The sequence below is a fragment of the Oratosquilla oratoria genome, unplaced genomic scaffold (assembly GCF_046742065.1).
Source record: "Oratosquilla oratoria isolate Oo_2021 unplaced genomic scaffold, ASM4674206v1 SCAFFOLD60, whole genome shotgun sequence".
Lineage (NCBI taxonomy): Eukaryota > Metazoa > Arthropoda > Malacostraca > Stomatopoda > Squillidae > Oratosquilla > Oratosquilla oratoria.
In genome coordinates, this window is record NW_027467724.1 from 152,679 (window position 1) to 165,664 (window position 12,986).

A 12,986-nucleotide genomic window follows, 5' to 3' on the forward strand; every position below is an offset into this window, starting at 1 on the left:
TGTGTTGTCAAAAAAGAAAAGTAAACAAAAGATATACCTTATGGCGTTTCACAGATGACTCCTCTGGAACCAGTTTCTCCACACACTGACGCATCCACCTGATTGGACTGTTGGGCCCTATAATATGCATTAATTGAATAGCACTTTAATAAAGCCTATATCTATGTTTCATACTTCATTAAATTTTAAACTATATGAAGAACACAAAGTTGCAAACCTGGGGCATCAAATGTTGCAAAATCATACGTCATCAGAGAAAATGCATCAACGTCATTCACCAACTGTTCAAATCGTTCTTTTCCAAAAGAACCTTCTATGCCCCTGCAAAAATTAAAAAACATTTGTCTCAAATGTAACTCAAAGTACAATAAAAGGCAATAACTGCAAAACATGATGCAGTTTCCCTAAGCTCTGCAATTAATTATATGAAAATTGCAAATATATTTTATCACATCCAGAAATCAATATCTGCCTATCTCTAAAATCTAATGACACTATTTATGAGAAGAAGAAACTGTCCATAATTTTTCCAGATATGCTTTTTCCCTATGCCCCTATCCTCATTATGTTCCTTCATTACCTTCAATGTCTATAAAATACATACCCAGGGTAAATGGGTGGTGGAATGACCAATATAAAGACGAAACCAGCTCTTCTTATCTCTTTTGCAATGTATTGGATAGTATCTGTCAACTTATAGTAAAGAGATGGTAGTGGTACTTGGCTCCAGATTTCCAGAACAATTCCATCAAATTTATTTATCTGCAAAATACATACACCAACAAGATTAAATGAATGGATGCATGAATATAATTTATTTTTTAATCTCTGGACACAATTCAAATTACAGTATCAACCTTTCTGTTACACATTGGATTTCCCTCAACTATATAAAATCTGACAGCAGCCATAATAAATGTACAAGTCATGAATTGAAGAGAAAGGATTAATGAAGACAGGTTTAAACATTTTGCTGTGTAAGGGATTCCCTCAGTTGAATAAAATTGCCTGCTGGCAGCCAGAACAAATGTAAAGGTTGCAAACAGCAGTGAAATGATCAAACAGGGTAAATACTAGGGCAATAACTGCAAAGGATTACAAAGGTGGAGCAGGGCGACAGGAGACCTTTTGGTCCATATCAAGGTCAGATGCAAAAAAAAATTATAATGATAAATAAATAAAAACAATAATACAGTAAATAATAATAAATAAAATAAATGCATAGATATAATTATATAATAACCAAACAGATAAAATAGTACATAATAATAAATTCACATAAGACTAATAATAAATGAGAATCAAGCAAATAATAATAAACAGACAAATGATAACAAAACAAATAAACAAATAATATAAAATAAATGACAGTCATTACAGCATCTTGCATAGGTGCTTATCTAAATAATTCTTAAAGCTTCGAACTAAACTACATTGCACTGCCTCTGCAGGAAGTTTATTCCATTCATTAACTACACAGATGGCAAAGTTGTTTCTACCCACTTCCAAATTAAATCTATTCCCTGACAGTTTGAGACCATTGTTTCTTGTCAGATTCCCATTCAGTGTGAAAATTTTGTCACTTTTGATGTTATCAATTCAAAGTGCATAGTTTTATTCAGTGAATACTTAAGGGTCTTCAGTGGCATCCCCATGGATCAACACCCTGGTCCTTCTTACAGATATTACCCACAGCCTCAGGAAACTGGCAACAGCCCCTAAGCAAGACCATATGTCATTTCAGAAAGAGATTTTGTGCTGTCCAGGGATCGTTAGTGTGGGGTGTTGTGGTATTTAGCTAATTGTATTTACCTACATACATATACTAATGGATTTTCCCCCTTACAAGTGAGGTAGCCAGAGTCAAAGGCATAAATCCACTCCCACCCATTTCATCCACACATACTACACTCCCATGTTCGCCTTCCCTCCCTCTCTCTTTCCTTTGCTCCTCCTGGATGATGGGTCATCCCTGCATCTCACCTACTGCCCTAGGTCTGAAGCAATATAGCAAGACAGCATATCTACAGCAAGGCTGGTTCATTTATTCAGCGACCCCCTTCTCTGTCCCCTCATGAAAAAAAAAAAAAAAAGAGAGAAGATGGAGAAATCTTTTTGGGCTGCATCAAAATATTATTAATTCAAACTCCTTCACCCCCCCATCCAACACCCATGCATCACAGCATCATCCATGTGGAAGGTTGGGCTCCAAACTTTGGGGGTAATGAGAGTAGCTGATTAAGTAAAGGTTGTTTGGTTCTACAGATTTACTCTAGTGAATTGTAACCATATGTCCTATCCAGTCAGTTGAGATCTGTGCTAAGAAGCAAGGCAACTGACCACAAAGGCTGTTGTATACACCACATACACCATCACCATTCCCATGCACCCAGACATCGCGGGCACATTGACATCCGTTCTGATCGTCAAACTGACGCCACTTGAATCAGCAGTTTAGCCGGGTGCCCGGAAGCAAGCACACACACACACACACGAACACACACAATAGATACCATCAATCACCAACCCGGATTAACACACGGGAACACAATACTGTTCAACCCTTTCCCCCTGGATATATTATGTATACAACATATCATGTTTGTACCAATTTTGAACCAAGAACAAATTTATATAGGGCGAAACAACCCGACTAAAAACGTTAACAAAGTGACTGAGAGCACCTAAAAATTCACCAGACTCAGCATTTCCGGGAAGAAAACCGGAGTGCACACGACCAGGAGGAGGTTGGTGTGAGACGTGCCCTAAGGACTAGAGGTTGGTGTGTGAGGTGCCCTAGTGCCCAAAACTGTATAGAAAACAATTGTGATAGAAAGGTGTGCAACGTGTGTTAGTGATCTTTTCTTTTTTGAATAAGACTGTATCATAAGTGTATTAAACTAGATAAACTCCAATTTTGTAATAAATAAGAAGAAAAGTGACGTTTTGGAAGTTTATCCAGCCCGCACTAAGTCCTCCTTATGTAACCCCCAACCTAAAAAGGTTACACTGTGATGGTTGCCACTATATAAATTTTTTGTCATACAGTAATATTTACAATGTGACAGAAGTAGGTGTTTACATGATTGAGTGATACACTCAATATTAAACAAGAATATATACAATTATGATACATAGAAGGACACGGCATACTTTAATAATACATGGTGAAAGATCAAATATATGGATAATTCCTTCTGTGGACATACACTTCTCAACTGTTGTCTCTTGTGTGGACCAGGTGTCCTAAGAGGTCAAGGTCAGGTCGACCTACTTCCATTGTTAAGTGCCTTCTGGTTGGGTTCTGGTTAAACCTGACACTCAACAGTCATTTGGTGCTACTGCTGTGGCATATGCAACATCATATGCTTGATATCTATCTTTTCAGAGTGTGATGTCCTGTGACATGTTATATATCTTTCAACATCCATACACAATTCTTTACTCACCCCTTTCTTCTGTCTTTTCCCTTCCTTCCTCAACAGACTTTCCCCTCTCTCCGAATGCCCCTTTCACCTCATCCCAAACACCTACTTATAGTATAAAGGAAAGGAGAAACACTTGTTGGGTCCTGTCTCCTATTCTCTAATTTTCTAACATACTAATTAGGAGATCTCTTCTATCAATGCAATCTATCCCCTTTGGTGACCTGAACACTGTAATCATGTCACCTCTTTCTCTTTGATCTTACAAAGTTGGCGGACTCAGTACCTTTAGTCTTTCCTCATATGGTTTATCTGCCAGGCTGGGGACCAATTTGGTTGCTACCCTTTGTATTCTCTCAATCTTGCTTATCCTTCACTCTGTGTGGGGACTCTACTGATGCATATTCCAGTCTTGGACATATCGGAGTTTCAGTGAGTTTTTTCATCACCTCTTCATCCATATAATGCGCTGCTTTAATCTTCTGCAGTAGTCCGTTTGTGTCTCCCACAATCCTACTGATATGTCTGTCAGGTGACAAGATGTCTTTTATCAAGACTCCCAAGTCTTTCTCCTCTTTTGCTTTTGTAATGTGTTTTCTTCCCAAGGAATAGTTTAAGGATGGCCTTTTGTAACCATTGCCCATTTCCATTACTTTGCATTTTTTGTTATTGAACTTCATTTCCCATTTTTGGCTCCATGCATAAAAAGTGTCTAGATCTTTTTGCATTATTCTATCACCTTCCTCATTTTTCATTCTTCTCATGGTTTTTGCATCATCTGTGAACATGTCTGCATAGCTTGTTGTACCTTCCATCATGTCATTGACATAGACAAGAAACACTGGTGCAAGCACTGATCTAAGGTTTTCTGTGTCTTCTGTGTGGTGGTTCCATCTGGGGCAGTTTGAATCTGTGGCCAAGCCTATTCTTTGTTGGTACTGTCTTCATGCTGGTGTCCTGAGAGAGGATGTGTTCGTGTGGTTCTTGTCAGGTGTAGGAGGGCTTTCTGTGGAGCTTACATCTGGGGGTTATTGTTGGAATACTGGGTTTGGCAGTCTTTCTTGAAGGGCTTGTTTAATTATCTGGATGTATTTACCTAGTTGTATTATATGGGAAGGGAGCTATGCTCGTGGTGACCCATCTTTGTACCTTTCAGCATAAAGTTTTTTCTTAAAATCTTGAATAGTGTTTGCAAACACTGTTTCCTTATCTAATTTATTCCAGGAATCCACCACTCTACATGGGAAGCTATTCTTTTTCAGATCTCTTCTATAATTATCCTTTTTGAGTTTCTTTTCATATCCTCTTGTTTTTCTGCTGTCCCATTTCAATAAATCATCCCTAGGATTTCCATTCCTTTCATGATTCTATAGTCAGCAGATCGCCTCTTTCTCTTCTTTGTTCTAGAGTTGGTAGTTCCAATCTGGACAATCTTTATTTGTATGTTAATTTGGAGAGAGTTGGTGCCAACTTTGTTGTTGCTCTTTGTATCTTATTTTAATTTCCTTACATTCTTTTTAGTACTGGGTGTCCATAGTGTTGCTGCATACTCCAGTTTTGGTCTTACTAGTGTAACTAGTATTTTTTTTTTAAATAATTTCCTCATCCAAATAGTCAAATGCCACTTTCATTGCCCTTAATAGGTTGAAGGTTTCTCCGACTATTTTATTGATATGTTTGTCCAGTGACATGTCTTTGCTCATTATTACTCCAAGGTCTCTTTCCGAGTTCACTTTTTTTTACTTTGTCTTCACCAATTTTATAATTTCTTGATATTCTATTTTTACCTTTTCCAAACTCCATTATACTACACTTCTTGATACTGAAGTTTACTTCCCACTTTTGACTCCATTTCCAGATTTTGTCTAGGTCTATCTGTAATGATTCACAATCTTCCTCTGTTCATATAACATTCCACTCCTTCATCCATGTCATTTATATATATGGTAAACATGATTGGAGACAATAATGAATGCAGGACACCACTTATCATTTCTTCCCAGGTCAAGTATTTGTCTCTAATTACTACCCTTATTTTCCTTCCAGTCAAGAAGTCTTCCATCCATTCTAATAATTTTCCTTTGATGCCACCTGTTGGTTTTTTTTTTTTTTTTTTTTTTTTTTTTTTGTGTGGTACTTTATCAAATGCTTTTTGTAGGTCTAGAAAAGCAGTCTGCCCATCCATCCCTTTCTTGTATTATGTCAAGAAGTCTTCCATCCATTCTTATAATTTTCCTTTGATGCCACCTATTGATTCTATTTTTCTTGATTATTTTTTTGTGTGGTACTTTATCAAATGCTTTTTGTAGGTCTAGAAAAGCACAGTCTGCCCATCCATCCCTTTCTTGTATTATTTCTATTAGTCTCAAACAGAAGCAGATTAGGTTTGTTGTACATGATCTTCTTCGTCTAAATCCAAATTGATTTGGATTCAGTATATTTTTTTCTACCATCTACTTTTGATAACTTTTTCACATATTTTTGCTATTGTGCTTGTAAGGGAGACCAGTCTGTAGTTGGTTGGATTTTCCTTGTTCCCTCCTTTATATATTGGTACAATATTTGCATTTTTCCAGTCCTGTGGTACCTTTCCTTCTTTGAGTGTTTAATTATATTGTATATTTTGTCCATCAACTCCTCTGTGCATTCTTTCAATATCCAATTTGCAATTCCATACGGACCATGTGATTTTCAGACATCACGGGTTTTTTATTTGATCTCTGATTTCATTCTGTGTCACAGTGATTTCCTTCATTTGGGGGTATTTCTCTCTCCCTATTTCCTCACATTTTTGTGAACTTTCAATTGTGAATACTGTTTTTGTGTGAACGTTTTGTGTGGTACAGGTGTTAGGCTCTTCTAGATGTTAGCCGTTTGCCCCTAGAGTAGATTTTTTGTTGCATTCTGTTGGTGGTGCTTGTTAAACATAGTGTGAAGGGTGTGTAGTGTTTAGGGTTCTGGCATAGAATTATGTTTCTGTCATTTCCATGCAAGTTCTGTTGAGAGGATTTTGGTTTCTGTATGTTGGTGTCCTATAGGTGTTTGTATTTAATTTGCTGATTGTTGGGAACTATGCTGTGGAGCTGTATTCTAGGGAGATTCTTATGAACTATTTATAGATGATTATTAGATTTTCTTTTAGTTTTCCAAAGTCATTGTCAATAATGGTTTTTAGTAGGTTTGTTTTCTTGTTGATTTTTGCTGTCTGAGCTTTGATATGTTGGGTGACTGTCATATGAATATATGGACCAGTCATGTAGCATTACTTTATATCTAAAGATTAATTTCCACTCAGAGAAATATCAAACCATTTTCTAATTTTCATTATCACTCATTTCTGTTGTCCTTAAAGGATTACAAAGTATTACAAATGAGGTGCATGCTGACAGGAGGTCTTTTGATACATAACTAGGTTGAAAGCAAAAAAATATATACATACATATACCAAGGCTTTTTCCCCTTACAAGGGAGGTAACCAAAAAGAAAAAGGCATAAAATCATTCCCACCCATTCCATCCCTGAATACACTCCACACCCCTCCACCCTCCCTCTTATCTTAGCACCTTAGCTAAGATAAAAAAATATATATAATAAAGATAAATAATAAAAATAAATATATAATAATATAAATAATAATAAATAAATGCATAAGTATAGTTAAATAATAAACAAACACGTAAATAGTCAATAATAATAAATTGACAGATAACTAATGATGAATGAAAATCAAGTAAATAATAATAAACAGCAAATAATAACCAACAAATAATATAAAATAAATGGCAGGCATTACATCTTCCTTAAGTGTTTATATGAATCTTAAAGCTTTGAACTAGACTACATGGCACTGCCACTGCAGGATGTTTATTCCACTCATTAACTACAAGATTGGTGAAATAGTTTCTACCCACTTCCAAATTAAATCTATTTCCTGAATGTTTGAGACCATTGTTTCTTGTCCGATTCTCATTCAGTGTGAAAATTTTGTCACTTTTGATGTTGACAATTTCCTTTAGAATCTTAAAGACCTGTATCAAGTCACCTCTGAGTCTATGTTTTTTTTTAGGGGAAAACAGATTCATATGTCTTAGTCAATTTTCGTATGAATTATTTTTTATATTTGGAATCAGTTTTGTGGCTTGCCATTGTACTTTTTCCAATCTGTCAATGTCTTTAATGAGATTCAGTGACCATACGGATACAGCATATTCCAAATGTGGATAAACTAATGAGCTTGTTAACGAGAGATGGACTTTTACAGTTAAAAGATCATGCAATCTGTCCTAGAATCTCCTTTGCTTTTTCAGAGGCTGAAATACACTGCTTAGATGATTTGAGATCGTTACTGATAATTACACAGAGATCCTTTTCACTATCCACTTTTGTTAATGAATTTCCAAATAACTTGTAATCGTACTTACTGTTATTTTTACCTATGTGCATAACCTTGCATTTATTTGTGTTAAATTTCATTAGCCACTTTTCAGACCAATGCAGTAATTGATCTAAATCTTCTTGAATATCTAATTTATTTAAGTGATCCTTTGCCATTCCACACAGTTTTGCATCATCAGCAAATTTGGAGACAATAGATTTTAGTCCATGGTCTATATTATCTATATATACCATGAATAGAAGTGGCCCACAAACGGAACATTGAGGAACTCCACTAAACATGTTTCCATCTAGAAGTTTTGCCATTTAAAACAACTCTGTTCTTGATCATTCAACCAATTTCTAGTCCAACTTAATAGGCTACCACTTATTTTATGTGAAGCTAATTTAGTAAGTAGCCTTTTGTGGGGGACGGTATCAAAAGCTCTTCCAAAGTCTAGATATATTAAGTCTATATTGTTTCTTTTGTCATAATTCGAGATGACTGTTGTAGAATTCGAGTAAATTAGTCACGCAAGAACGTTTCCATCTGAATCCATGCCAGCTATTATTTATCAAACAGTTACCTTTCTAAATGATGTTTGACAGCATCTCTGATGATAGTTTCCATCATTTTTCCTACGATTGAATTCAATCTTATAGGCTTGTAGTTATCTGGTTTCTTTTTGTCACCTTTTATGAATATGGGAGTAAAGTCTGCTAGCTTCCATTCTCTTTGGACATCTCCAGATATGACGAATTTCTTGAAAATAATTTCTAATGGAACAACAATCTCATTTTTCATTTCCTTTAAGATTCTTGAATGCCAACCATCAGGCCCTAGTGTTTGATCAATTTTGAGTTTCTCTATACACCTTTTAATTTTTTCTTTTGCTATATTCACTGTAATGAGTAAGTTCACCCCTATGACTTTTTTCTCATGCTCCTATAATGTAAGAATGCTCACACCATGTTCCCAAGAGCGTCATAAAAAGCAACTAAAGGTGGCAGAACAAGAGAACTGGAGAGTTCCCTTTCTGGATTTATATACCCCAATGAGCTAAGATATTATTCCACTTGATCACCAGTACATACAAATACTGATTTCAATGAGCTTCCTTCTTATAGGGATTCATGAAATTACAGAAAAGAGCAAAGGCTTTCAGAAAAATCTTTACCCAACCTAATGCTTGATAAGTGGAAATACAAAGAAAACACTCCATAAGCATAGCTCCAATCTTGTCTATTACAATTGAGTAAATGCACTTTTTTTATTTATATTCCACGAGTCAAGGTATGCATTCACTTGACCACCCTATTCCCAAGTGGTAAGAGGCCCATACAAATACAGAATTCACTGAGCTCCCTTCTTAAAGGTTTGCATAAAAAAAAAAAAAAAAAAAAAAAAAAAAATTGTGTCTGATGAGCACAAGCATAAAGCTCCAATCATGTGCATGAAAATTAGGTAAATATACCCTTTCTGGATTTATATCCTACAAGAAGCCAAGGTATACTTTATCACCCAATTTCCAAGGGGTAAGAAGCCACTGGTACAGTGTTCAATGAGCTCCCATCTTACAGGGTTGCATGAAACTGCAAAAATAGAGCAAAGGCTGTCACAAAAATTTTAACTGAACCTTGAGTCTGATAAGTGGAGATACCAAGAAAAGAACCCATGAACATAGCTCCAATCCTGTATACTACAATTAGGTAAATACACCAACAAGCCACTAAATTATAAAACAAAATTACAAGAAACAAATCATGTGACAAGTGCCTACAATTTCATCCTAGCTAACATCTAAGTTTTATTTCTTTTTGAGAATGTACATATACAATATACACAAGAAATTGATTCAGGAAGAAGCTGAACTCTATACTAGCATCTCAGCAATAAGGACAGATAACATAAGTCCAACAGAAGGATGTGTGCATCCATCAGCATGCTTGGTATTGGGGAAGAGCAGAATGCACCAGCTGCTACACGAACACCGAAATGGTGTACCAAGTTCAACACATGAAGTCAAGCTTCAGTGGCAGATGAGTAATTTCACAGCCGTACTCCAACTTTGATAGGAAAATTGTTTGGTGTAATAATAGCAGTGTTTGTCAGTGCCCAAAGAGGTATGGGCTAAAATTCAAAGGAGTGACATTGTTTTCATACAAGTTGTCAAATATTGGTCCTAGGATATGGATTTCCTCCACACAAGAGATTTTTCTTTCATGTTGGTGTAAGTTTGGATCAGGACGAACACCATGGAAATGGTAAAAGTGTAGGGCTGCGGTCTTTGAAGCATAGAAATGAAGTCCTCAAGTTGTGACCCACTCAGAGATTCAATTAATTGTTAATTGCAGTTTCCTCTCAATTAATAGCATCCATGCTACAGAAAAAGAGATTGATAAGTCATCAACATATAAGCTACCACAAACTCTTTCTGGAAGAACATTGATGATACTGTTTATGGCCACAGTGAAAAGTGTCACACAAGTATACTTCCTTGTGGTATGCCATTTTCAAGTGAATGAGCTTCAGTAGTTATTTTTGCTATCTATACTATTTGATTTGATTATTTCAACAATGAGGTTGTTATCTCCAAGATGTAGAGAATTTATTACCCCACATGCAGTTTTTGTAGTATTGTCAGATGTGAAAGCCACATAGCATCAACTTGAGAGACAGTCATATTTCAGACAGATATGGAGGACTTTTCTGAAAGGCTTGAAAGCAGAGTGGATTGCATATGACAGTGATTGGTAGATATTTGATATCTTGATTATATCAAGACAAGACTCAATAGGTGACCCATAGGGTCTTCCAACTTTGGACACAGTGGCAGCAGGAATGCAACCTCCAGCTTGCTCGTGTGTTTCTCTTCCATTACAACCAGGTGGGGTAATCCAAATGGCCTAATTGACCACCTCTCAGTGGTTTTGAGTGTGGCTTGTCTCCAATGGCTATGGGATACTTGATTTTAGCTACAGGGAACAACGGGAACTGCCTACTGGGATTATGAAGGGAGTGAATGCTAGTCACCATGGATGAGGTACGAGTACCTTGTCCCCATGGGGGTCGTTCATTTTAAAAAGCACTCACTCTTGATATAAGACCTTCCTCCACAACTCATCCCAGCCCAGAAACCCAACCATCCAGCACAGGATGACCTTACATGGTGGTCCCTCTGGTGGACAACAACACTGGCTTGTATGGGTAGCCTAGCACTGGGAACCTTTAGTCTGGTCCCTTACTGGCGATCATGCTTCCATGGGTTACCCTCTCCCTCTTAGTAGGGAGGAGCAGGGGCCGAAGACCCCTCTAACCTTGCTTGCCAGGTCATTTGGATAATCAACACCCCACACCACAACAAGACAGCTCCTGTAAGGGGGGGGGGGGGGGGAGGCAATCATACTGCTTACTGGAGCAGCCACTATCATCTCTGTGGTGCTGGCAGTTTCAGTTTTCAAACTGTATTAACTTTCTGTTGCTGTGATTCCTAGGATTCAATACTTTTTTATTGTTCTTATCACTATGGCTCCTAAAAGACTGACTAGCAACCTATTTATCAACAAGTACCACTAGTGCAGGTCTTGAGATTCATACACCAAAACTGGTGGGCGAACTGAAGAGATTATTCCCGTAGGGGAGTTCTGATGAGCAGTCAGGTACTCCAAGATGAAGGCAGGAAGTACAGGAGACGGGACAGTGAGCCTTGATGTTGACTAAATTACAATTCGTTAGGCACTGGAGAGTTACCCTTAATGCTGCCTGAATGAAGATTCGTTAGGCACAGATATTGGGAATGATTGTTTGCCACTGTCTCAGTGAGATTGAGTAGTTAGGAGGCAGATATGTGATAACCTCTCCGCCAGGAAAATTCTTGTAGATGTTAGGGAAACACTAGGAATTTGGTTAGTGTTTGTTGAAATGACAACTAGTAATCTACATAGTATTCAGATGACAACTGTGGCATTTTCTCAGGTCTGCTTTGGACTCTTCTGTTTCTTTCTGTCTCTGTCTTTACTGTCTGTTGGCTGCCCTATATATAACTATGAATGAGTCAATCATTTTGACACCTGTCTAAACATCTGAAATGACCTTGCAAGAATTTAATAATAAGGAAGACACAGATTCAGATGCTGATAATGATGACGATTGCCTAATGGATATGAATACACCAGAGCTAGCTGAACTGCAGTCTATAACAATCTGTTTTGGGATGACACCAAAGACAAGGATTTTGATGGTTTTCTCAGGGAGGAATACAACAGCAATCAAAGATAGATTTTAGGACTAACGCTTACCGGTATGTATGCTAAGTGCAGTAAATTTTTCTATGGTGATGTTGGTTGATCACCTAATCTTGTTGGATATTTTATGTCCTTCTGGCATGGAAACTAAATCAGTACTGTCTCTGTGTCTCATACAAAGGTGTGCCTCTTATATGGATTTACTAGAGGCCTTGGGAGGGTGTGCCTTTAAATTGGTGTGCCTGATACACTGAAAAATATGGTACATGTTTTTTTCATATAACATTTATATATATACTGGTTATAATTCATGCATTTTGATTACACGGATAATTCAATCTTACAGAATGGTTAAAGTTCTATGGGTTCCTTAAAACAAGAGGATCAAGGGAAGGACTAAAATGTTCCAAGGTTGAGAGAATACTATGAGTCACTAAAAATTGTAAAAGATGAAACAGGAAGGCTAAAGATGATTCTTAAAGCTAAAATAATGGCAGACAGTTCAACCATGAAAACTGAAGCTACATTGGGGAGGCCACCACCTCAACCGAATGAAGGGAATATAACACCAAATCCTACCCTAGTGTAAAACTTTCAACAGTGGCAGCTTGTGTATAGGCACTGTGGAACTGCAGTATCCCCAATTTCCACTGGATATTATTGATACCATACAATATAATGAGTCTTTTTTTTAATTCTTTCTTTATACTTGTACAAGTACAATATATAGTCCTTAAGCTTAAAAAATAATTCACTATGACTTCATAAAGCCCCAGTTTATGAAAAAAAAAAAAAAATACAAGAATCTTTGCATGGAACTGTGCACTTCATAGTTCCAGTGGCGGGGTGTTTGGCTGTTGTGCGCATGCGCACATAGGAAGCTGTATGTGAGGCAGTGATGAAGAGAAAGCACTGTTGCTCCCACAGTGCCCTAATGGGTTT

The 12,986-nt window shown here is 37.0% G+C and overlaps 1 protein-coding gene across 1 annotated transcript in view; it reads right to left on the reverse strand.

The window, feature by feature from the left end:
- The window catches only part of LOC143023776 (chitinase domain-containing protein 1), a 37,309-nt gene that overhangs the window by 5,431 nt on the left and 18,892 nt on the right, over positions 1-12,986 (reverse strand). The window contains exons 6-8 of the mRNA XM_076182391.1: positions 605-762; positions 218-321; positions 38-117 (exon numbers count right to left, since the gene is read on the reverse strand). Of these exons, the coding sequence (XP_076038506.1) occupies positions 38-117; positions 218-321; positions 605-762 (342 nt within the window). The remainder of the gene's footprint in view (positions 1-37; positions 118-217; positions 322-604; positions 763-12,986) is intronic.